A 23,704-nucleotide genomic window follows, 5' to 3' on the forward strand; every position below is an offset into this window, starting at 1 on the left:
CTCAAGGCACACTGCCCTGCATGTTTTAGATATTTCCCTGCTCCAACACACCTGATTCAAATGATCAGGTTGTTGTCAGGCTTCTGCAGAGGCTTGATGATGAGCCGATCATTTGAATCAGGTGTGTTGATGCAGGGAAATATCTAAAACATGCTGGACAGTGTGCCTTGAGGACCAGGGTTGGTGCACACTGCATTACATAACCATGTTCCCATGCTACAACAGATCATTTCAAAATGACTGCCATTTGTTGGGTGTCTTCTGAATGTTTCAGTAAGAGTAAACTCATCTCAAAACATACATCATTAAAAACGTGAGTTCAGAGTTACTTAATAATTAATGTAAAAATTACTTTCCACGGGGACGCAGGCCATTAGAATGGCTGTCAGTGCCATTATTTTTACTTTAAAGGAAGTATGATGTTTGTCAATTCACAATAGCCTTTTAACTATGTAATTTAGGTTCTTATGTACATAGTAGTAAGCATCTGAAAAGTATTTAAAATTAATTTCAGTCCAAATTCAAAATATTGTCATGAAGTTTTTTTTTTTTTTACATTTTTCTGATACTGGGGTTGAATTGGGCAAACTTTTCTTATGACATTCATTATGAAAATTTGTATGGCATGTAATACCATGAACCAGTCATCAAATATCTACAGCAGTAGTCTCACTCAAGTGAGTGCAACAAAACATCCCTGCTCCTGCTGAATCTGCCTCTTTGAGCCTGTGCCAACAGTCAATGGGAAGCTGGTCACCTTTGACAAAAATATTATACCTTGCAGAAAAACACAGAATAACTCAAACAAACTAACTGATAGTGGCAGTGTTAATCTAGTAACTCCCATGTTCTGTGAGGTAAAAATTATTATTATTATTATCATTTATTTTTATTTTTTTTCAAAGAAGTCTGTTGGCCTCAGTTCCCCATCAAATAATAAAATAATTGATTTGTTTTTGGTACTCCTTTCTAGGTGGCTAAATTACATTTTGCTATTGACTCAGCCCACAGCTTAGCTTCCATGCCGGTACTCCTGAGGGAGGTGAATCAAAATATGATCTGCCACACCTACACAATATTGGGAATTTGTCTAAACAGAAAAAAATAGATTTGTTTTAACTTGGTTGTCTAATAGTTGTGAAGATATATTTTCATTCAGATTTTGTGGATACCTCATGAGACACTCAACTTTGATATCATGTTTGCATTTTTACTATTTAAAGCCAAATTTCCACAGCCTCAAAAATGGTGGCTTATTGCCACCCCCAAAATCTCTCCACACTTTATTCAATATGGGTGTCCAGAGAGACTAAATAAAAGATATAATTGAAGAATTTTAGGGCTTGTTTATTTTCTGCTGGTCCTCCAATTATTGTTTATATTATTTGGTTAATATTCAGTTAAATGATGTGAATTGTTTTGAGTGGTTAGTGTGACCAACTCATAATGGAATTTATGGGATGGTCACTCAAGCTACTGTCAAAATAATAACCTGTCAAATTGTGTCCTTGAACCAAACAGCAATTTATAATTCAGTGTCCCTGATCTTGTAGGAGGTTGTCGAGGCCTCTGGAGGCCTTACTTTGCTTGAGCAGGCACTAGATTGCTTTGAGGATGTAGTTTTGGGTATGATGTACCTCTTGTAGGGGTCGAAAGTCCTCAGTGGAATATTTTGCCTCTTTCTTCTTAAAGCCTCTTTTAATATTGGAGATTCTGCAAAAGACTGGGTTGTACCAACAAATATTAATTCCATCTAAGATACATTCTAATCAGAGTTTAGCAAAACTACGTTTAAAATGATTAAATCCAGATGTAAAATGAAATATAAATTTCGTTCTGTTGCTTTAAACTGAGTTTAAACTTAATATAACCTTAAATTCCAATTAAAAACCTGATTCAGTATTAACTTAAATTTTAGACTTGAGGGAGTTTAATTTTTAAAATGGTATTTTTTTATCCATATTTCTCTGTTAATTTAACCAACAAGTTTTTCTCAAAGGAGGAGAAATTAGCTAGCCAGCAAAAAATGCAATGTTTTGTTAACTTATGAGCCAGCCAGCAAACAATAAACTGGCTCAGTCTGTAGTTGTGCAGTAGTCTCTGCTGTTCTACGTTGCAAATAGGAATGTGCTTGTGTCAAGATAGTGTGGTCTGTAACTGATTTCATGTGGGGGCTGGCTGACACACAAGATTAGTCGTGAGCCTGAAATATACGGCTTACGCCATCTTTTTTAATTTAAAAGACATGCTCCCTCCTATCTCTGTAAAACAACAAAAAAGTGGACTGCACTTGATGACCAGTGTCATGTGTGCAACAAAGTGCATCTGTTATCGGAGCTCTTCATTTCATTGGCATAGACAGAGTGTTGGAGGAGACATCATTTTGCCCTGATGAGCCGCTGTGAGTGAACATTACTATTTTGTTAATAAAGTGGTGCATTACATTAAATCGATCTCAAGGCAGTATTAGCATACTGTCACCCAGCAGTCTCATCATCAAAAAGAAATCATTATGGCAAAGTACGTGTCTTCTTGTGGCTTTACTTGGCCCTCCTTTGAGTTACTAGAGCTATTAAGCCAAATTAAAAGACTCGGATTTGGAGACATGACATCATTAGCTACGGAGGGCAGGGAATCTGAACTTAGAACAAATTGCTGCTTCAATAATTCAATTCCACTTGCCCTTTTTATATAGCAAACTTTATTACAACTTTTCTGTCACTGTCTGACTTAAGGTCCTGTTTTTCAGCAGCCTTATGTGCATTGTTTGTTTCCACATCGGCTCTGTTTTGTTCATAAAAAGAGCCATAAATACAATATATTTGTCCAAATTCAATAATATACTAACTGGCTGTTACTGTAAGGTTGCTAATTATGTCTTTAGAAAATCTCTCCATAACTCAGTTTCACAACAGCAACATGACTCTGATATCCCCTCCTGTTTTCAGAACCTCCTGTCCCTGTTGACGCTGGGTTCGGGTAAAGGTGAAGCCAGCTACCTCCACTTGCAGGCTCTTTCCTGCCTGCGGCAGCTTTGTGTGGGGCTGAGGAGACGACTACGCTTTCATCGAGATCCAAGCTTCCACTCTACAAAGCAAGGTAGCAGTCCTTATGATTTAGTCTGATGTACAGATCTTATTACAGGTGTTTTTAAATGCTGAGAGAAGAGGTTTCAGCTGGTGATTAATAGTTTCTGCATGCAGCAATTCTGTTCCTTCATTATAAAGTACATTTTTAAACAAATGTATTTACTATGAGTCACATACTTCACGTAACCAAATTCCTACAGCATGCCACGCTTTTTAACATTTTCAGGCAGGGACCTGAAACATTCTGATATATTTAAATGTAGAATATGCACCTTTGTTGTTGTAAATCAACATGAGAGATATAAAAAGTGATTTAAGAGAGGGAGCACTGGTGGCAAGAACAAAGCAGCAAGTCAAAGAAATAAAATGTTATTTTCTGATAGTTTGACAGCACAAATTAACAGGCCCACGCCTCTACAGACACTATATTAGGGCTATGATGGTATAGATTTTTTTTCTTGCTGCTGTGAAAAAGCAACATATTCTTGCTTTTCAGAAGTATTATAATCCAGCCTTTACCTGCATTGTCTTTTTGAAGACTTCGTAAAATAAATTTGTAATGATAAATCCAACACAGAATGCCTTCTGTGACTATTTATCCATTTTTTGTGCTGAAAACACTTGTTGTAGTTAGCCATCCACTGGCAATCCAATGACGCCTTGGGTTGAGTCTTTCACCCAATTAGAGTCTGTGTTCCTGACTTGTCAACCAATCAGCGGTTGCCTTCAGAGAATTAAAATGTTAGTTTCTGATTATTTCATATAGGGTGCATTCTAAAGCTCAAATAAACACGCCCACACCTCTGCACAACGTCGGCTTTTGTGAGATTACAGCCCAAGCAATCCTCTGCCCGGGTGCATGTATGTGTATATATCTCTTTCTGCTGCTCTCACAGAGTGGAGGAAAGAGAGAGAATACGCTTTAACCATTGGTCTCCACCTTTTAGACCTCGACCTCATAACCTGCTCGCTGTATTGGTTGGGGGGCTACACACTGCCAAAAAGGCTGAAGCCCAGAAATGTCCCAAGCAAAACATAACATGAGAAAATAAGAAAATACAGGCAGAGGACTGCAGGGTCACTGCACATAGGGACATCACCTCACAGTTTTTAGTTGAGTGATGATTCAGAGGGATTATGCTTATGTGAGTTCATACATTTTTTTTTAGGAAATTGTTGCATAGCATGCCTTTATGTGTAGTTTTAAAGTAAAACATTTCTTTTCTTTTCTTCCAATTCTAATCCTACCAATTAATTTGTTACCACTACCTTAATCTTCTCTTTGCTTTATCATACAGGGAATGTATGTGTGCAGCTAATGAGCAAGTATGTCCTTTTTTGTGGTTGTGCAGATCCAGTGTCCCAAAACTCGTCCTTTTCCCACTCCCAAGAGGTGCGGAACCAGCGTTCCCAGGCCTCATCCCCAGCGGCAGAGTGCTCTCCTCGGCCCTCCGTGGTGGGACGCACAGGCCAGAGAGCCAGGGGAGACGGTCAAGACGGAGATGCAGCTTCCAACAGGTGTGTGCACATACCCTACATTCATGTGTAACTCCGCTTTTTGAACAAAAGACAAAGGAGAGTATAGATACAAAACTACAGCATCACTTTCAGTAAATCAGATATCACGGAGCTCTTGCTATTTTGCATGTTTTTAGCAATCATGTTGGCAGTGAGAGCAGAGATTCACTCAGTTTGGCTTCTGTCACACTTCTGAGGCATAGGTGTTATGTTATTCTGTCTATGTTGCTTGTAGTGATAACTTTTTGATATGATTCAGCATTGCTGTCAATTCTGCTCATCAGACCTTGCACATAATAGGAGAGTCTTATACTTTTCAGAAACTTGTGCACAGTAGGATTTTTTTGTGGCTTTGATAACAACAAAATTGCCAGTGACACCAGCAGCCCGCACATGAAGATAAAACGATGTAAGAAAGACTGTGGAGGATTTTCATCTTCTTAAATATGAATATCACCAGGAGCCCTCTAGCGGGCGGTCTACAGTGTTTAAAAAAAATCACTTTCTGATTCCCGTGATGGCATATTCAGTTTTTTTGTGATCCATCCCTATACAGCTCATACGTCACTCCTTGTATTCAAGCGGTCCATGTAGAGATCATGAATTTACAGTTACAGCATTCCTCTCTCCTTCTTTGTCTGTGATTCATGCAGTGGCAGCTCGCACAGAGGTGGAGCAGCAGTCCAGGCCCCCAGGCAGACGCCCCAGTCGCCCGCAGACGTGACCCACTTGGCTCTTCCTGACATGGGTGTAGAAGATGTCCTGGAGCTGCAGTTACAGCAGCTCACTTTGGCTCAGTTCACTGTTGCTACCCTGGAAAATTCCATACCACTGCTTAAGACAGGTAGGAATTATTGTAGTCTTTTTTTAAGTAAAGTGGAATGGAAGAAAATATATGTTAGATTATATTCATCAAGTATCACAGTCTGTTTTTTTTTTTGCTTCAGATATTGCACATATCCTTCACCTGTTTCACTAGTTTGGCTGTATTCCATCATCATTGTCTTCCTTTCCTCTTTCTCAGAGGGTTCACACGTGTTCCACCGTGTTCTGGAGCTGCTATGCGACGCCGTCCTCCTGCTCGGGGACAGCGTTTGCGAGCTGGTCTGGGACGATCGCAGCCTGGTGGGGATGGAGCTGGCAAGTCAGAACACAACTCATGACAGCCTCTTATGTAGATGAATGGATACACTTCACTGAAAAACGGGGGGGAAACTGGGTTGGCCACCTGACAATTTGCCACAGACACGCAGGCATACGGTACTCAACTGTCAAGGAGAACTGTAGGCATGTGATTGAGCGGAATGAATTATATAAGGTTACAAAGGCTTTCTGCTGCTTACAAAGAGCTCCTCACACATACATTACATGCACGCCTCTTGTCTGTACCCTTGGGTTAACCCAAGCAAAGAATTGTTGGGTTAGTCTTCATTTATTATGTGTATTAAGTTCATGAAATGGACTGAGTTAAACCTGTGCGCTTTATTTTTTACCATACAGAATCATTTATTGTCCTCCTGACTGTTTAAAGGGAATGCTTCTATGCAGGGGGGACTTATACACTTGTCAAGCCCAGGCCCCTCTGGCCCTCTGCTGTTTAATACATGCCCAGAGCCTTGCAGTCTGAGAACTGTTTTGTCATCTTTATGTGGAGAGCAGCTTTCGTGTGCCAGACCTCTAGGTTTTTCTTATGGGAATGGCCGAAGTGTTCATGCCAGCCACGGCAATGCACAGGGCATCTACTGCCCCCTGCTGGCGCATACCTTCTATTGTTCAATTTCTACTCCTAGAACAAAGTGGCTGAGAATAGATTGTTCCAATTTATTCATACTGAGATAGGGTGGATCTGTATCTCGTCCCAAAATAACCCTGAAATCTGATTACATTCAATTCCTAACCCCTGGAACGAACAATTTTTCTCTTGGCTCCCAGCCAGTTGCTGTGCACTGTTGGTGTGTGTGTGTGTCTGTGAACATGCACGTGTGTTGCTGTGTTTGTGTGGCATGTGTGCTCCTGTCTACATTTCTGTCTGTGTATGTTTTTAGACGGAGAAGCTGCAAGCTTGCTTCGAACTACTGGGGGATATCCTGAGCTACCATGAGAGCTGTTCAGCAGATGTTCCCCACAGCTCTCAAGTTCATCACAGAATGGCGTACACAGGCACCGCTATATTCACCGTTAAACTCCTACAGACCATCCTCCCTCCTGAGAAGGTTTGTGTGTGCTTGTGTGACACAATTATGATGCTTTCTTAATAGTGTACTTTAAAGGGATAGTTCAGATTATTTGAAGTTGTGTTGTTGGAGGTAATTATTGATAGTCAGTTTATTACCTACAGTGGATGGTGGCCCCAGTTTTGAGAAGTGGCGGGATTGCCGGAATCTAAACAATGTACTGCTGTGGACTGGGTAAACACTTAAAAAATGACCCACTTAAAATAATCAGTTTAAGTGTACGCTATATTTAGAATATTTTTGGTCTACCGTTGCCTCGATTTATTAAATTGTTTGTGTTATTAAACAAATTAATGGATTGAGGCAGTGGTACACTAGCACCTCTTATGTTCTGCAAAAATAAAATTAAAATTACTGATTTCACCTGATTTCTGAGTTTGGTTGGTTTGGACAAATCAATATATTGCTTATGTAATAGCGGTTTTCCTTTGGAAAAGGCAGTTACTGCTATTGGCAAGATGAAGGGGTGAAAATATTAATGTTGTACACGTCAGGCATAGAAGCTAATATTTTTAATCAGTGGTACCACGGACCACCAAACCCCTAAATTTGGAGACCAAATCATTTTTGTTGACTCCAATATGAAGTTGGCATGAAACATGAAAGGCAGTTTAACACAACACAGCATTCTTTAACAGTGACACTTCTTTGTTTCGCATTAATTATGATGTGGTGTTTTCAGAAGGTACTGTTTTCTATGTAAAATGAACGTGACTTCTCAGCTAGTTGACAAAACTGGTGGCACACACTACAGTACATTGCACTCTAATCTCGTGGTTCCATTCACTCCAGAATTTTAATTTTTGTTGCATTTTTTCACCGTCCCCCATTTTTGTGTGTGCATTCTCTGTAGTTCTTCAGTTTGAGTACCTCATACAATGACTCACTTTAAATTATCCCAACTATCCCTTTAACTCTGAAAATAGGAAGTTAAGACTTGTTAATCTCACACAGGCTAGCGACAGTCTCCCAGAAAATACAGCAACAGCTCTTTTCCACCTGTGCTTGGACACGTCATTGGGAGGTTTATTACCCAGCATGCAAGAGACAGCAGTGGCCTACTTGGAGCAGGTAAACTCAGACAGCCACGATATCTACAGGAGGGTGACCCGCGCTGCCCTCTGGATGGAATCCACTTGCAACTTCCTCAAGGAAGCACACGCTGAGGTATGAGCTGCATGTCACATAATTACAGTAAGCCAACAGTAGCTCTGCAGTCTGCAGAGAGAGGAGTCATTTTTTACAGATATGCAGCCTACATTTCTTAAATTAACAACCATGTCACTGTCACTAGCTGTGGCCCTCAGGCTATAGGAAAACCTATTTAACCTGTCACTCATATCAGCATGTATTCATTCATTGATTTATTTCTTCATCAAGGGAGAAAAAAATTGGTTGGAGTTGCTGGAGCTGGCAGACCAAGCCATAGACGGCCTCCCGTTCCACCAACACTTACCTGTCGTCAAGGAATGCGTCCACATTTGCTCCTACCTGTATGTTAAAAATCATAGTTTATTGCAATTTGAAGTCAAGTCACTATATATCAAAAGGATAGTTGAGATTATTTGATGTAGGGTTGGATGAGGTTCTTATGAATAGTCATCATTTTTAGTTACAGATGTCAATCAGCACATCCCCAGTCTGGTGAAGCAGAGAGGGGCACCAGCACGGAGGCTAAACAACAGACAGGGTCAGCAACAAAAGGTATTTTAGCTCCTTAAAAAAATTAAAAATTGGTTTAAGTGTACACTATATCTAGAATATTTTCATTACTTTGCCATTACACAGCTTTTGTATAACCACTGTTATAGAAGCCAAATATGGTTCTCTCCATACCAAACAAAATCCATGGGCAAAATCAAAAGCAGTCAAAGCAGTTCACCAAAGTCACACAACAACACAAACAAACAAACAGATCGAGGTGGTGGTACAGCAGCAACACCCATGTTGTGTGAGGTGAAGTTACTGGTTTGGCCTATGGAGTTTGGTTGGTTTGGAGAGATCAATATTTGGCTTATATGACATTGTTTTCTTGTCAGAAAAGTGTATGGTGGCAAAGTGAAATGGTGAAAATATTCTAAATATGGTGTACTCTTAAACTGATATTGTTTCTTGTTTTTTTTAAGCAGTTTATTGCTCAGCTTCAGTGCTGGTGCCCCTTTCTGCTTCTCCAAACTGGGAGCGTTCTGACCTTACTATCAATAAGTATCAATCATTTATCAATAAGTCTGTCATACAACCCCACATCAAACAATCCGGACTATCCCCTTAAGTATTTTTATGCTAGTTTAAATTCCGTTTGATTGTCCATCACCAGGTGGAAGTTTGAACAGCCCAGTCCCTTCCTTCAAACAGAGAGCCAGAAACTCCTCCTCAAGCTGCTGTCTCATCCCGTACTACCTGTCAAGATGGAAACATACGAATGTTCTTTGAACCTGGTCAAGGTCAGACAAGCCATCTTATACAGAGAGTGTGCAGGTTCATGGCTAAAATTATGGCTACTAAAGCCATAACGTGGGTCTGTTTGGTGGGGCACCCGTATGTAAATAAGTGGGATGAAGACGGATGAATCACACATCTTTGACAGTGTGCTATTAAAAGCCCACTTGACATTTGGAATCAGTCTTCCTTTTCATTTTTACTAACCACCGTCTAGAGTGCATGGCTACATTTAAAGTGAATTGGAACTCTTGTGAGAGGAGGGCGATAATTTATGATGTGCTTCGGTGTGATTACATGCACCCCTAGGACTGCCTTGGCATCCAGAATGTGTCACGACAGGAACCAGGAGCCTGTGGTGGAGTCAACTTCCTTCTTCACCACAGGGTGCTCTATGAAATAAGCGCTTTTGGACTCCAGGATTCTGCAGAGAAGGTAGGCAAACACATGTGTGTGCCTTCTATATTTATAGTAGAACTAATTTGGACCTTTAGAGCAAGGTCGTTCTGGACACTTTTTTTTTAATTACACAGTAGGTCAGGGATGAGAGGAATAAGTGTAATCAACACTGGTGCTCATGAGAGCACAAGCACAGGGATTTGTGATGTTTTTAAAGTTATTGCACATTGCTTTAAATGGATAATTTGGTTCATTTGATGTTAAGATTTATAACTACATGTATGTATATAAACAGTGTATTAACTACAGTAGATGGCAGTCGGCATGCCCCCAGTATGGAGAATACCAGCACAAAGCTATGCAATGAACTGCTATAGACGGGGGGGGCAACAAAATGTAATCTAGCCATTTAAAAAAGATCCACCTGAAAAAAATTTCACTTGAAGTATATACACTATATCATAATATTTTCATCTTTGCCATCAGACAGCCTTTTTCAATGGGAAACTGCTGTTATATAAGTCAAATATTGCTCTTTCCAAACCAACCAAACTATTTTCTTTTTCTTAGGTGGACCTTATTTTAGTGGCAAATATACCCTTTATTGCTCAACCTTTCCACATCAGTTCCTTGCTTAGCTTCCATGCTGTTACTCCTCTCTGCTTCTCCAAACGGGGGCACGCCGACCGGCCTCTGCTGTAGTAGATACACTGACTATTGAGAAGTACCTCATACAACCTCACTTAAAATAATCCAGACTATCCTTTTAAGCTCATGCTAAGTTGTCAGGCTTTGCCGCTGTCATTAAATTTATACTTTTAAAGTCTGTCACTTACAGTACCTGCTTGTAAATGTTTTATCAGCGGTGCCTTTGTGAACTCAGCAGTTTACCTGTGATCTATAGGTGAACACTGCTGCCAAGGATATTCTGCTATTCCTGCTCAAAGGACGATTGATGATGACAGCATCAACCTGGGACAAATTCAATGAGGCACTTTACCCGGTCATGCCCATATTACAGGTGGTGTACTCTCTGTAGAGGCTGTGTTGTATTTGTACTACAGAGCTCATAAAGTGGCATCATGTGTGGAACTTATTACATTATATTTATGGAGCAGTGGGGAAGTGGTCTATGTTCTTGCCACAGTCAAAACAACTATGATCAAAAGTTCAATTTTAGCGCTCTTGGACCACAAAAGACTGCATATTGAGCTGCCAGTGAGAAAAATTTAGTTATTCTCTCATTTACATATTCTGTGCTATATTGTTTCCTTTTTGGATGGAAAAAACAAGCTTTTATTAATTGTTCAGTTTCAGGCAACAGAAAGCCTGGAAATTCTTCATGAATATACATGAGATTTTGACTAGGCTGTCAAGTGTGATTTAATTCAAGGAGGCCATTCAGAGATGGGCCCGCCATGTCAACAAGAGATGAAATGAAACCACCCGTAATCAAAGCGATGCATATTTTATTTACTGTTGTTGTTGCTTAGCTGGAATTCCCCATTGTTTCCTCCATTGTCTGCTAAGGCAGTCTGAGAATTGTGTGTGCGCGTGTGTGTTTCTTTGTGTGTGTGGCAGGGTTACACCAGCACTGAAGAGTCACTGGGAAACTGTGTCCTGCTGATAAGTGACATGTCGGATGTGGCGAGAGACATCGTGTTTGTAAGCACAGCCAAGCTAAAAGGAGCGCTCAGACTCCTTTTCACCAAACAGCCCACGTGAGTCTCAGCTCTGGGTCTTTCTTTTGTCTGTGTTTGTATTTGTGTCTCGTGTGCCTGCCCAGATGTGTGTGTGTGTGTGTTCATGTATGTGTGTGCTGGTACATTTGTTCTGTGTCTCTGCTCGTGTGAAGTTATGTGATGTCTGGGGTTTTTTTTCCTATGAACCAGACAAACTCCTGGGAGTCTAAAATATTCTGCTCTAAGACACGTGGCATGATGGACATATTACCACTGTCTGTTTCAGTCAGCTGATGTGCTCATCAAGTCATCTAAATGCTCTGTGAGGCCTGTGTAAAACAGCTATCTAGTCCCAGTCTATGAATATTGATGGAGATGGAAATTAACACCAGACACTGGCCAGGAGACAAGCCCTGGTAAAATTTGGCAACAGCTAATAGATTTGTCTGCCACTTTTTGACAACCAATCACTATTTGAATGTCCTGTTCAAATGTTCAGCCCTGTGTTATTACTCATACTGACAGGGCTTGCTTTATCACCCGAATAGAAATATTTAAATCCAAGTTTTGCATAAATTCTATTCATTATGAATTAACAGAGTGAGAATAGCAGCAGTGCAGCAAATCCTGCCCCACCTAACCAGCGATGGTGATGCCAACACAGCCAGACCAGACCTGGATCAACAAGTGATATCTTCACTCCCCAACCTCTACTGCCTCAGAAACCTTTTAGACATCACACTGGACACCAGCAACAAGTCTGTCCTTAAGGTATAAATCCACAAACACAGAGAGAACAACTCACTTAGGCAGACTTATGAGATATTAGTGCTTACTTGATATGTTTAATGCTGACTAGGTGGAGTCGGTGGAGAAGTTGTTTTGTATCCTGTCCTCAGACAGTGTCGACATCTCCTTAAGAAGATCGGCAGCAGAGCAACTGTCTGTAGTGCTACAAGGTGAGTTGATGCCTGTAAAAGATTGCAAATGGTAATATATTGTATTGCTTAATGGGGATTGAGGTACTTATCGGTTGTCAGTGTATTAGTTATTGTAGAGGGCACTCAGCACGCCCCCATTTTGGAGAAGCAGAGAAGAGCACCAGCATAAAAGCTAAGCAGTGAATTGCTGTGGATGTGGTCAGCAACCGAAGGTTAGGTAGCCACTGCTTTATTTTGCAACCAGAAGCCTTTTCTAATAGGACACCACTGTTATATAAATCAAATATTGCTCTCTCAAAATCAACCAAACAACATTAGCAAAATTAGTCATTTTACCTCATAGAACACAGGAGCTGTTGGTGTATCTCTGCCTTTATCTGTTAATTTTTGGTGTTATTGTGTGACTTTGAAGGGATAGTTCCATTTCACCAAAATCGCACAATAAACTAACAGATCAAAGCAGGAACTCTGATGTTCTGCAAGATAATGGTGTCTGATGGCAAGGTAAAGCAGTGAGAATAGTCTCAATACAGTGTACACTTTAAGTGATATTGATTTTTTTTCTTGTTGCTGTTTGTTTTGTTTTAGTCAGACCTTTTTTTAGTGTCCAAAATACCTTTTGTTGATGAGGCTGTCCACATCAGTACATTGCTTAGCTTCTGCAGTGGAGCTGCCCTCTGCTTCTCCTAAGTGGCAGCAGTGCACTGATTATCAATACGTACAGTACTTCATACAACCTCATACCAAATAATCTGAACTATCCCTTTAAATTGTCCCAACAAAACATTCTCTCTATTTTTCATTGCACATCTGTAAAGGGAATAGCATTAATGCAAAGTGTAAAACAGAATGGAGTTGCAAACAGTTCACATCCCTCTTATAGCTGATTTGAGAATAATACTGAGTTTAATATTCCATAATGGTGCAAAGTGTCTGAATTATCATTCCCATAAAAACAGCCTTGAAAGGCCTTAGCAGAGTTTGAGATAAAATTTTCTGCACTTGATAAAAATTAAAAAACACAAAACTTTATGTGATAAGTGAGAGCTCTCCCCTTGTGAGAACTACAAATTTAAAATGAACACAGCAGCAGAGACGGTGCCTTCCCACCACCATATGTTTTAGACAAGCACGAAAAGCAAATAGTTGAAGATTATGCAAATGTTTATTGTCAGTATATTGAATTGTTCTCTTACTTCCCTGCAGACACAACAATGCACCCGGTGCTGAAGAATCTCGGAATAACAGACAAAGTCATTTCTTTCATTACGGAAAGTGTAAACGGCAGCAAGGTAAAAACAAACCTGCTTTGGCACAGTGATAAATAGATGTGTACTCAACAAAAGCCAAATAAAACAAGCTCTGTGTCTCATAAATGCAGCTCCATGTGCTCGTGTTTGTCTGCATGTCCTTGTTTATATGTGCTCATATGAGTACATGTTCTGCCAGCGGATGTGGAGGGAACCCACTGAGGCGTGCATGATAGAAGGATGAAATGGCCTGTGTTAATAGTGTCAGACAGGCCCTGGTCAGCAGTGATTTTCGCCCTCTGGTTACTGCAGTCTGCTGATCATTCCCAGGCCTTGAATCAGAAGCTGCTAACAGGGGTAATCGTCCAGCATGTCTGGCTACACAGAGGTGGAGGAACACGACCACAGAGAATAACTTGTCTGCGTTAACAAGTGTGTCTAAGAGGGGAACCTACAGGTTGTATTTGTCCCAACTCTGCATTGACTGCAACCTGTGCAATCACAGCATTTGTGTTCAGCTTATGTGAAGTAACGGTGAAGAGACCCTTTGCATTTGCATGTGAGAGACACAGAGGCAGAGAGGCGACAGAAAGAGAATATGTGCGTTTGTGTTTTGCCTGCAATTAAACACTGAGTGCGTGTGTTGTCGTTCTCCCCAGAGCTTAGATTGCCTGCTGGAGCCGTGTGTGTGTATCCTGAGGAAGCTGGTGTATGCAGATCCATCTCTGAGGCACAGCCTGGCACAGCGCAACCTCCTGCTCCTCACACTGCTCAGGGGTACGTTCACAAGACAACTCATTAAGTAACAGCTCTACGTGTTGTGTTTTGTAACCCGGGGGCATTTTCTCCAAAAAAAGAAGAAAAAAAAAGATGACAAGTCATCTGTTGATGCATAGCTTTTAACAATGATGTCACACTGCAGTCAGTGGCATATTAGTATGTTGCAACTTGTTGCTGTGGAGCTCACATCAACACCAGTATATTGTTCAGAGTTTTATCTGCAGTGCTTTTGTGTTTTTGTTGCATAATGTGTAGCTAAATTGTCAGTCATTCATTTTAAATTGGGAGACAATTATAGGGTGGCTGTGATCCTTAAAGTTTTAAGATGTCTTAAATTCACATCTACTATTAAGTGCCTTAAAAGTATTAAATAGTCTTAAATTTTATATGGGAATGTCTTTATGTATTGACTGCTCTTAACATGGTCTATAATTCACTCCATTTAAATTAGTGATTCGTAAAATTGTGCATCCAGGAATGAGAAGTCCAGATACTGTGTTGGAGCTGTAGACGGTTTATTAAATAGGCTGGAATTCTATTCAGTGTACAATCTATGGTTGAAGCCAGTTGTTTCCCCCCACCCCCTTCTTGACATCAAGTCTTCCACTGTAAGATGATCAGTTGTTTATAACTGTCAATTGTCTGAGGTATAACTAAGCCTGTTGTCCTGAAAACAAGTCTGGAGATTGAGTTCAGCGACTACCTGCCTTCAAAAGATTATGAATGGTTTCTTACAACTCATAAACGGACACAGACACAAATGCTTCTGTTGTCATGTTACAGTCTTTTAGATTTGTGCTATTGGTGTTCGCAAGCTTTGTCCTCTGGTGACCACCGTATGGATTGTATGGGGCTAGCTAGTTAGCTAACCTGCAAACACTCCAGTGTTACTTTCTATCGTATATTAACCCTTTCTGTAGTATTTCCATTTAGACTTTAATGTCCAGTATTTCAAAACAGTTTTCATTCATGTCATTGCACCCGTCAATTTGAAGTAGTGTTTTGCATTGTGCAGTGCCTTGTACATTCCCTCTTGTGGAACATGAGGAACAATATTGGCTAAATAATGTGTGTGGGAACTCCTGATATAGCCTCATTTCAGAATTAGGCTGTAACACAATTTTTGTGTTTGATACCATTAAGGAAAAACACTAATAAATGTATTTTGACAAATGTTTTAACTCAAAGTTATCTGTATTTTGTCTTACTCATAATTTTGAACTGACAATATATGTATTTACTCAGAAGAATGTGGTTATTTTTTTCAGTTTGATCTTTGATTTCTAAAATTGGCCCTAAATTTAATTAAACAGTGGCATTAAAAAGCCTTTCATTTTACTTGCTGGTACGTGTTGACACCCTGAAAAAATGTAACTGATAACATCTTGATTGTGACTATCTGTATTTTTGTAGATTGGTATTGCACTTGTCTGATTTAGACAGAAATATACTTAAATAATAGTTATTGGGAGGTGTACAACATATGTGCCAGGTTTTCATACAATACAAATGTAATGTTTGCACAACTCAGTTTAAAGTACCTCGTACACCAAATATCATAATGTAAGTAAAGCCTGATGTGGGGTGGCAATTTCATTAGGGGTTTCAAAACTTCAACTTTGAAATGAGTCATTAAGCTTTTGTTGCTCTACTGAAATTTAAAATTCTAACTTCTTATAAATTTATTCATGAGGTCAGGGGATACAGTTAAGGGTGCGGTTCTTATGTTAATTGTGCATGTTGTGTCTTCATTATAGCATCCTTGATATTGAAGGAGAACAAAGGCAATGGAAGTGAGATTGCTGTCCTGATGAGCTTACTGCTGTTTGATGAGATTGCCAGCATTGAAATATGGTGAGTTTATTTTTTCTGTCTTTTAGTTTTCCATTCCTCTAGAGTAAATGTGCATACATTCAGTGCTTTGTTTTGCTATCTGTTTTTGGGTCATATCAGGTCGGACAAATCCAACACAGATATGACTCTCGCACCATTCTCTCTACCGCTGACAGTAATACGCAGGTAAACTGATGTGTGAACGCTAAACCTTCTCACTTGTGTCATGGTATTGTTTTAAAGATCCCTTTTTCTCACCAGCAGCACTTCAGAGAGCAATATTTCCCAAATTGTCTCCCAGGTACAACATCCCATTCAAGGCAGCTACCCATCATGCTGTCAGCCCATACTGCTGTGTCCTGCCACCGTCTGCTGACCTCCTGACCCTGGCACCGGCCCGGCAAGCCATACAGGTGGCCTGGAACACTGCGTGGCATTCTGGGATAGACAACCTCCTTGAAAAGCTGAATGGAAACTCTAGTGATGTTACAGAGTAAGAACCTTTATGTTTCTAACTTTTATGCATGCAGTGGGGTGTTAGCAGGCCCAGCCCAAGACAACAGGGGACCTTAAGCAATATTTTCTTTGGGGGTCCTCTTACTTTGCCTGGAACAGAGACCTATGGCATAAAATTATATAATTAAATATGATGGAAAAAAGATTTGGGACAAACGTTTTTGGATCAAGAGAATGTAAGCAGTCCTTCACAGATGAAGAAGATAGGGTAACTGTTTGTAATTATTTTTTTATATACATATTTATCTATTAAATTTTCAGGTTTTTGCAAGAACTTACATTGTTTTTCGATATTTGTTTGATATTGTGCTTTGATTTGAGGAGTGAAATGTTGGGTGTTAGAGAAACTGACCAGAACAGTAATTCCATGACAGGATATTTTAATCAAGAAAAGTCCTGCTCCATATCACTTTTATGCAATGTTCTCTCTAGTGGAGAATTGCAGTAAAGAATTAGATTCAGAGGCTTGGCATCTTGTGTTTCATCTGTCTTCATTTCCTTCTAATGTGACCTAATTTAAACAGATGAGAATGTCTCTCACAAAGTTTTAACCAGCTTGATTACAGCAAAGACATTTAAAGCACACCATGGACTAAATTCCATACAGTGTTGTGATTGTGAGAAGAGTACGTGTTTAAGATGGACCCCTGATGTCTTATGACAAGGTTCCATAGTGTTTTAAGGGAATTTTGTCAGTTTTCTAGAGTATTGCTGGTTTAATGCCTGCCTCTGCTTCTGCTTGATTCATTTGGAAGTAAATCTCCAAAAAGCATCTCTCTTTGGATGACTCATAAATGTCTCATCCCTCCAGATTGGTGATCAAATATGTTTGTTAATGCAGTCATTAGTATGCTTCTGAGGATGCCACTTATGCAACACACTTGTCAGCACATCAATAGTCATGTAATCTGATTTCAAATGTATTTTTTTGAACCATCTTTGCATTTTCCTCCCCGCAGATTTCATCCAGACTTAAAGCTGTCAGAAGCGCAGGTTCTGTCACTGCGGGCAGTGCACCTTCCCACCGCACTGCAGGACTGCATCCAGGCCATCGTCACGGCAGCAGGACACAGTTCGGTGACCTCTGCCCTCTCCAGACTCAGTCTCTATTTACTGATAGACAGACTGGCCCTCCCTCACTTCCCTACCCACAGCTGCAGAGACACCTTTCACTCCCTCAGTTGGCAGACAGCAGTGACCAGGTACACTGCATACAAATTCAATTAAAGAGTCATGTACACATGCTAATAACCAAGGAAATATGTCTTGTCACGAATTAAGCAAATTATTAAAGGGTTTTATGAGATTTTCATACAATATGCCATAAGTATTACTGTTGCTGTTGAACAAAACAGAACTTTCTCTGCACCAAATGTTTTCCTGTGACTGTGTGAGGATAGTATGGCTTCATCTTTTGTCTTATTTTGAAGAATCGACACAAATTAATAATGGTGAATGCTTTTTCTCTGTCGTATGACAGAGCTTTTTCTCTGTCGTATTAAGCTTCCCTTATGTAGTATGACAAACTTGACACTTATTGACAAAGAGTTTAAGGGAGCTTGTTTTGTTTTTCTGTTTGACATCAATCATCTTTATTTAAGTTTTTTATTTGCTGAAAGGTGATTTCTTTTAAAACACCTCCACCCCATCACTGGAAGACAAATATCTTACTTCAGATTATTATTTTTAAAATTCTCTTTGCTTCCTCTAATTATTCTAATCCTAAAGCTAAATTTAAAACATTAAAATGATTCAAATCTGATGCTTCAGTAATACCAAAGAGTGAAAGAGCAAGACTTAAGCAAAGTACACTCAGTTATTTCAGTTCAATTCCATCGCTTTGCCAGTGCCTCTGCCAAAATCAAAGTGTTTCCCATCTACTGTATGTATAATACCTGCCATTGGTTTGTGCAATTAATATTTCCACTGTAAATAATGTCAAATAACAAGTATTAGGTTATCGCTGAGTATTTTTCTTTCAACCACATTCTCTTGCTCTTGCCTCTGTCTCTTCCTCCCTGCAGGTTTCTCCAGGTGTGTCCAGCCTGTGTGGAGGATGAGAGGTTGCTAGTGGGCATTGTTGCATTTTTGAATGCCTACTTCAAACAGTCACACACTGACTCTGTGTTCGACCCAGAGGACAAGGACCTGCGCTGGATACTGGAGCTGCTGCTCAACCAGGTACAAATAATTTACACTTTCTGGACAAGCAGCGAAGTAAAACCTCATGACGATGGTGCTGTAAGGTTTCAGCTTGAAGGGATAGTTGGAAATTTTTCAACACAAATAGATTTAAAAGCAGAGTGAGGATTTACAGGGATTTATTTGCAAAATATGACAGAAATAACCTGCAAATAAGAACTGTTGTGTTTTGTCACCTTAAAATTCCAACTCCACCGTGGGTCCTACACACTTGGAAGGGGAGGGTGAGGCAGTGAGGCAAGGTGTTCCACTAAACCACGACAAGCTCACCACTAGATGCTGCTGAATCCTAGAAACTGGTCCTTGATGTTACAGTATGGTTGTAATATAGGTACTTGGACCACTGCGTTGTACTATACCGCTTGCCTTTCGTTTGTGTGTGTGTGTTTGTGTGTGTGCATCTCTGTTAGCTAGTAATCTGGTTAAGCTCTCCTCTCCAACACAGAGGGTTATATACCTGTAATCAAAACTTGAATAAATCTCATGCTGTCGGACAAGCCAAGCATATTACTCGCTCATAACGACAGAAAAATAGTATCACAGCGCACCACCTCAGACCTCTGGCACAGATTATTTCCTGAGCTCTTAACACAAAGTTGGAGTCATATTTTTGCCCGAGGAGAAGAATAACCACACTGTTTTAGCAGGGAGAGCTACTTTTAGGATTTAATCAGTCTCACCTTGGCTTTCTCATTAATGTGTGTGTAAACAATAAGCCCTCCCCTGGCAGCTAAAGCAGACTCAGATTGAATGCCTGGTAGGGGTGAGCAGCTCTGCTCTGCTCCGACTTTTCTGTAATTACTGAGCTGTTTCAGGAACATCTGGCGTTTTCCACACTTGCATTAACTATCTTCTCTGAGTGCACTGCTCAATAAGAAAGTCAGCATGTTTTGCAATTTGAGATCTGAGTTTTGCAGGGAAAGATGGGAGGTGTTTAGAAGGAGGTGCACCTCTCAACCTATTCTACATCATCCCTACATGGGTCAGTTTGTTTGAATTTAGAAAGGTTGGCAGATAAGTCTTGTTTTTCTGTTAATTCTACATAATCCACCATCCAAGTTCAGAATTTCTCCTAACAAGCGGATGTACAAGGAGGCATAAAAAGAACAAAAACTGATGAAGACATTCAAAAGCTGTCAAAAAATTTAAACAAAACTAAATTAAATAAAAAGAGATGAGTTAAGGTTCATTATAACATTAAGAGGGTATAAATATATTTTCATAAAATCAAAACACAAACAAATAAAAAAATGCTGGTGTCCATTCATCCGTCAATTATCCAGCAGACTGAGTCCCTTCTTAATTTGCTGCTCGGTGTCGAGACCCAGACCTCGACTCAGAGCCCAGGGGAGCCGGAGGAGCTGAAGAACCATGTCAGCCAGAGACTGCAGAGAGAGCTCACCAGCTTCTTTAACCTTTTACTCCAACGACTGACACACACCACTGACAGGTAGGTGATTTCACAAGACAAGCAATATAAACCAGCCCTTCATTTTCAAGTCTCCATGTCTTTTATTACAGTTAAAATGTTAGTGTTAAAGTTTTCAATCAAATGGTTTTATCATAAGTTGTTTATTATTTTGATTTGTTGCTGTATTTAAATATTTTTTAGAGACATTCATTGAACAAATTTCCATTAAGTGTTTCACATATTCTGTACATCATCCATTTATGTTTGTCTGAAATGCCCTTTTTTGAGATTTCAACAGTAACAAGGGAAAATAACAAACAAAAACAGTGACAGAGTCTGCATAGTGAGCAAGTGATCTTTTCCTTTCCATACAGTAAAATCATAGATTTATAAAAATAAGTCTGTCCTATGGGGCGTTACATAGTTAACCCAGTTTCCAGGTGTGAAATAAATAATTAGAATTTATAGTTAATGTTAGAACTGCAAAGATTAATCCAGTGTTAATCAGTTATTAAATTAATGGTCAACTCGTTTGATAATTGATTAATCAGTTGGAGTAAGTTTAAGAAAAAAAGTAAAAATTCTCTGATTTGAGTTTCCTGAATGTGAATATTTTCAATTTTCTTTACTAAACAAGATACTTGATGTTGCCACATTGGGCGATCAACATTTTTTCACCATGTCCATCCATGTGTTAAAATTTAACGTGATAAACATTTCCTCATAAGGGCCTTTTCAGTAGCTTACAGCAAAATATTTAATGAAATTCAAAAAATATGGTCTTACTCTCGATGGGTACGTGACATCTGAAAATATCATGTGAGGTGTCATTTATCCCTCTCCAAAAGTCTTGCATTTTTATAATAATGAAAAATAATTAAATTTAATATATTATGAAACTACAGTAGATGGCAATTTGGTTATCAAACATACAGTAGAGAACTCAATTCTGCATTAACTGTGGGTATAGCTCAGGGCCACAAAGGCACAGTTGAAAAATAAATGAAAGAACTTAATTATTACTGTTAGTGTATAGGAAAGGTGAGTAATGTTATTCAGCCTTCCTGTGGGGTTAGAAAATTGAATAATACCTTCAGGAGAAAAATAAGATACTGAAGTGTTCTTCGACTGTAGGGGAGGTGTTTATTTCAGTTAATTTGTGATGGAAATCCTGCTAGCTCAGTCATTTAGAACCTGAAAATGAATGCCAAACACATGAAAAGCCACAGGCTTATGATAAAGAATTGGTATGCTAATTGTCAACATCATCTTTTCTTTGTTTCTGCCTCTTGTCTATCCTCTCCTGTCTGTCTGGTTTGCTTGTTTCTTGCTCTTCCTCACTCTGTCCTTTCCTGTCTGTCTAGGCTATGTCTGGCATTAGCAGGCCCCTTCAAGAGCCAGCTGGCAGTCCGTTTGCTTCAGAGCCTGCGGGTGTCTGACGCCCCGCGTTTCTATGGCCTTCCCAGCCTGGAGAGGACACTACAGGGCATGGTCAGCCTGACTGCTCAGCCTGGCTGGAGCTCCCACTGCCCTGACCTGGAGCCCATCACCCTCTGCTCCAAGTATCTCAGTGGGCTGTTAGAGGTGGGAGCATTTGTGTGTGTGTGGCATGTGTGTGTCGTTCTGTGCCTGCATCAGAGGTGGCAAAAGTACGCACATTCATTGCTCAGTTACAATACAGATATTTGTCAGGAAAAAAAAAATGAAAAAGGTGAACCTCATTCCTCAAGTAAAAGTGAAAAACTACTGAAATGTACTCGAAGTATAAAAGTAAAAAATTAACCTCTGAGAGGCTTTTCGACTGTTGATTTCTGTCCAAAGCTAACTGAACCTCTCAGTTAGGTTCCCTCTCTGTTTCTTTTGTCTTCTTTCTTCTTTGTCTCGTGACGCCATTTTGTCTTTTAACATCTGTTTAATCTTCTTACGTCCTTTATGTGCTTTTTGCCTTATTACATCTTGCTACATTGTTTTTGTCCTGTAAGGTCACTTTGTCTTGTTGCACCGCTGTGTCTTAGTCATTTTTGTCTTGTAATGGCGTACAATCTTTTCATCTTGTTGCATCTTTTATGTAGTTTTGTCTTTCACAGTGTTTTTGTCTTGCTAGGTCACTTTTTGTCTTGTTACATCATATATTTCATTTTCTTGTTACATCTTTTACATTGTTTTCATCATTTTTCGTCTGTTGTGTGTGATATGCACTGATGGATACACCGAGGAATTGTCTTTTCCATGTGTTATTGTTCCATCCATTTAGGTTGAAATCAGTCTTGATGTTGGGAAGGCAAGGGAATCAGTAATTGCCCCCTATTGCATTATACCTAAAGCAACAAGCCTGTTTTGAAAGTGTAAGGAGTAGAATGTACAGATTTGTGTTCAAATGCAGGGGGAAAAGTAAAATAAAACATCAGACAAAATAAATACTCAAGTAAAGTACGGATACCTGAAAACTCTACTTAAGTACAGTAAAAAGTATTTGTACTTAGTTACTTCTCACCTCTGGCTTACATGTGTGCATGTGTTCTTGTAGTGTATGAGCATATCTCATCAGAGCTCAGACTGCCTACAGAAATTAATAAAGGAAAAGAAAAGCACCGTACTTTCTGAGGAATTAATTAAAATTAAGCAGAATATGGTTACGGGACATGAATTGCAATAGGTAAAAATCTCATTGATTAGATATGCCACACTGTGAAGATGCTGATGAGATTAATCAACCTTGCCTATTCCATCTGTTCAGCTGTTCAACAGTCCATAAAAACAATAGTGTAACACAGTGTGGACCAGCTTGCGCAGCAGTCCTCAGCACAGAGGTGTCCAAACTTTTATTTTTGATTTGCGAGGGAAGACCCCTGTGGAATTCACCATCCTGTTTACATAATACCTATCTTTGTTCATTTGGTTTGTTTTAATACGCAGCTTTCATGGACATGAATTAAGATTAGATGAAGACTGAAGGTTAATTTCCTTTTTCAGTCAAGATCTCTGGTGGCTACTTCTTTCTCACTGGTACCAGTCAGATACTGAACTCTTTCACCTCCGTCTCCTCAACCCGTCTGACCCACCTCTCACCTGATGCTCCCGGCACTGTAGGGCCCTAAAGCTCAGCAGGCTTCGGGCTCCGCTCTCTTTGTCTGCTCTTCAGTGCAGTCCCACATCCTGATGGCACATCAAAGCAAAATAATTAGTCTCAGCTGTTTTTAGCTTAGGACACAGTGAGTTGCATGATGAGCATATAGTCATCACCAACGCAGAAACAAGTAATGTTTCCTCAGGATTCTTTGCTTTTGGTGTTAAAATGTTAAACGAACAGAAATCGACAGCAATATGTGATAATATCAGCTATTTAATAACCTGCAGTTCTATCGGCTGTGTCTTTGCAGGGTGAGAAATTCTGGATGGGAAACAATAAA

At 39.7% G+C, this 23,704-nt stretch overlaps 1 protein-coding gene across 1 annotated transcript in view; it reads left to right on the forward strand.

Moving 5' to 3' along the window:
• rttn (rotatin) overlaps window positions 1-23,704 on the forward strand; it is a 47,151-nt gene that overhangs the window by 3,174 nt on the left and 20,273 nt on the right. Inside the window, exons 7-28 of the mRNA XM_084746905.1 lie at window positions 2,949-3,099; window positions 4,442-4,607; window positions 5,261-5,451; window positions 5,632-5,747; window positions 6,653-6,820; window positions 7,796-8,008; window positions 8,222-8,334; window positions 9,159-9,285; window positions 9,590-9,715; window positions 10,584-10,700; window positions 11,261-11,400; window positions 11,961-12,132; window positions 12,221-12,320; window positions 13,509-13,594; window positions 14,212-14,329; window positions 16,090-16,186; window positions 16,286-16,351; window positions 16,467-16,658; window positions 17,641-17,883; window positions 18,706-18,862; window positions 20,167-20,333; window positions 21,659-21,878. Coding sequence (XP_084603031.1) covers window positions 2,949-3,099; window positions 4,442-4,607; window positions 5,261-5,451; window positions 5,632-5,747; window positions 6,653-6,820; window positions 7,796-8,008; window positions 8,222-8,334; window positions 9,159-9,285; window positions 9,590-9,715; window positions 10,584-10,700; window positions 11,261-11,400; window positions 11,961-12,132; window positions 12,221-12,320; window positions 13,509-13,594; window positions 14,212-14,329; window positions 16,090-16,186; window positions 16,286-16,351; window positions 16,467-16,658; window positions 17,641-17,883; window positions 18,706-18,862; window positions 20,167-20,333; window positions 21,659-21,878 — 3,246 coding nt within the window. The remainder of the gene's footprint in view (window positions 1-2,948; window positions 3,100-4,441; window positions 4,608-5,260; window positions 5,452-5,631; window positions 5,748-6,652; window positions 6,821-7,795; window positions 8,009-8,221; window positions 8,335-9,158; window positions 9,286-9,589; window positions 9,716-10,583; window positions 10,701-11,260; window positions 11,401-11,960; window positions 12,133-12,220; window positions 12,321-13,508; window positions 13,595-14,211; window positions 14,330-16,089; window positions 16,187-16,285; window positions 16,352-16,466; window positions 16,659-17,640; window positions 17,884-18,705; window positions 18,863-20,166; window positions 20,334-21,658; window positions 21,879-23,704) is intronic.

Source organism: Lutjanus erythropterus, chromosome 21 (assembly GCF_056507025.1).
Source record: "Lutjanus erythropterus isolate fLutEry1 chromosome 21, fLutEry1.hap2, whole genome shotgun sequence".
NCBI classification, from domain to species: Eukaryota; Metazoa; Chordata; class Actinopteri; order Lutjaniformes; family Lutjanidae; genus Lutjanus; species Lutjanus erythropterus.